At 37.8% G+C, this 2,500-nt stretch overlaps 1 protein-coding gene across 1 annotated transcript in view; it reads right to left on the reverse strand.

The window, feature by feature from the left end:
• Positions 1 to 2,500, reverse strand: part of LOC125042118 (spondin-1-like) — a 63,193-nt gene that overhangs the window by 42,880 nt on the left and 17,813 nt on the right. Inside the window, exon 3 of the mRNA XM_047637585.1 lies at positions 63 to 269. Coding sequence (XP_047493541.1) covers positions 63 to 269 — 207 coding nt within the window. The remainder of the gene's footprint in view (positions 1 to 62; positions 270 to 2,500) is intronic.

Raw genomic sequence — 2,500 nt, forward strand, 5'->3', positions numbered from 1 at the left:
ACCCTCCCCCCTCCAACCCTCCCTCTCCCTCCCTCTCTCTCTCCTTCTCCTCCTCCACTCACCTTCGTCTTGAGTTCGCTCTCGAGAGTGCGAGTAGAGCCCCACTCGGCCACCTGCCTGAGGCCATCGGAGGCGTATCCTCCATACTCCCAGACGCGGTAGTTGGACGAGTGCGAGGCGCCGATGATGTCGGAGAAGTGCGTCAGCCACTCGTTGTCCGGGAAGTCCTTCGGGTGCGTGTGTCGCGACCACAGACCCTCGAAGGTCACCTGCGGGGGGAGAGGGAAGAGAATGTTGAATGCGGATTGATGTTCCTTCCCTCCCTCGAGTGGTTCCTGTGGGAGGGAAAGAAACAAACAGAATGCCGGTCTGAAAGAGGAATATACAAGGGCACACGACCGAACAAGAGAGTAGCCTGTTGGTGTCGTCTATTCAGTTAAGCAGCATTTTATAAAGTGCGTTTCTTCGATATTGGTCTGAGTGAGGAGAGGGAATATGACATTCACACCACTGTGTACATATGTTAATACACACACACACACAAACACACACACACATATGCATATGAATATATTTATATATAAACAAGAACACATACATTATATATATATATATATATATATATATATATATATATATATATAAATATATATATAAATATATCTGTGTATATAAATAAATGTATGTATATATTTATTTATTCATATATATATATAAGTGTGTATGTATGGATATATATATATATATATATATATATATATATATATATATATATATATATATATATATATAAATATATCTGTGTATATAAATAAATGTATATATATATATATTTATTTATTCATATATATATATATAAGTGTGTGTGTATGGATATATATATATATATATATATATATATATATATATGTATATACATATATATATATATATATATATATATATATATATATATATATATACACTACATATATATTCATTTATCTATTTTCATTTATTTATTCACTTATTCAGTATATACACACATGCACATACATCCAAGCACACTTTATCATAATCCTTGTCCACACTGCCGCCCCCATCCCCCCTCCCGCCCCCAACACACTATCTCTTAATGGCGCCGGGAATTCCAACGGGAATCAAAACATTAGCAGCGGCATATCTCGACCACGACCGAGGGGCAGAGGGGGAGGGGTAAGGGGGAGGGGAAAGGGGAAGGGAGGGGGGGGGGAGTAAACTGTTCGGAAAGAGGCTTCTGTTCATATTCCTGGGGTTCTGTTTAAACACCAGATAAGGCGGGTTAGTTGTGTTCAAAGCGTCCAAAGTAATGTAGGTAAGGGGTTTAAATGTGTGTTTCTGCTTACTTTTTTTCTTTGATTACTTATATATCGATATATTGTGTGCGCTAGATGGCTTCGGATTTATTTTACGGTATTGTGAGAAAAATATTTGATGATAGTGTTGGGGATACATGAGAGGTTTGCTCTAAATTGTGTCATCTTCAGTTAATTTTCTATAGACCTTGCATATAAACATAAACACACATCAAGAGACACGTATATATACGCAAATACACGCATCAATAGACCAAGATACATACGCAAACACACACATACATACAAATACACACCCACCCACACACACACATACCCACACACACACACACACACACACATACACGCATATATATGTGAGTTTGTGTGTGTATTTGTGTGTGTGTGTGTGTATGTGTGTGTGTGTGTGTGTGTGTGTGTGTGTGTGTGTGTGTGTGTGTGTGTGTGTGTGTGTGTGTGTGTGTGTGTGTGTGTGTGTGTGTGTGTGTGTGTGCGTATATTTGAATAAAAATGTATATATGCACATATATACAAATATATGCCTTTATATACATATATATACATATTTATATATGGTAATTTCTCACATACAGCAAAGACCCACATAGTCCTACACTCAAAGGCTCTCAAGAACTGAAAGGAGGTGATAAGTGAGAGATGGCGTAACGTCAAACGCATCTACAGCCTTTTTAAGAGTAGAGAGGTTGTAAAACACGGAAAACGTGTCAGAGGGGTCGTTCAGTAGACTAGAAATTCATGAAAGAGGATAGAGTTAGAGATAGAGTTCGCAAGTTCGGGGCAGAGACAGGGAAAGGATGATGCTTTATAGGGGGTATAAAACTGTCCCTTTCCCTGGTATGATGTCTGTGAGGGACTGATAACAATACTCCAACAACAGAAGGTAGATAAGGGAGCAACGCAACGCTGATTAGAGAGGAATGTAAATTTTCAGTATTCTAAAAATGTCATTTATTTACTTATCTATATATATTTTTTAAGAATTAGTCTTTTTTTAAGTATGGGAAGAATATTAGTTGTTTGACGTTAGAAATTATAGAAAATTCAAGTTGTGAGAGAGAGTTACCATTTCATTTTACAGGTGGATGGCGAAAGAGGACTTTGTTTACGTGAAAATGAGTATGTGGGTTGCTAGTTCCTCTGTCTCT

Source organism: Penaeus chinensis, chromosome 31 (genome assembly GCF_019202785.1).
Source record: "Penaeus chinensis breed Huanghai No. 1 chromosome 31, ASM1920278v2, whole genome shotgun sequence".
Lineage (NCBI taxonomy): Eukaryota > Metazoa > Arthropoda > Malacostraca > Decapoda > Penaeidae > Penaeus > Penaeus chinensis.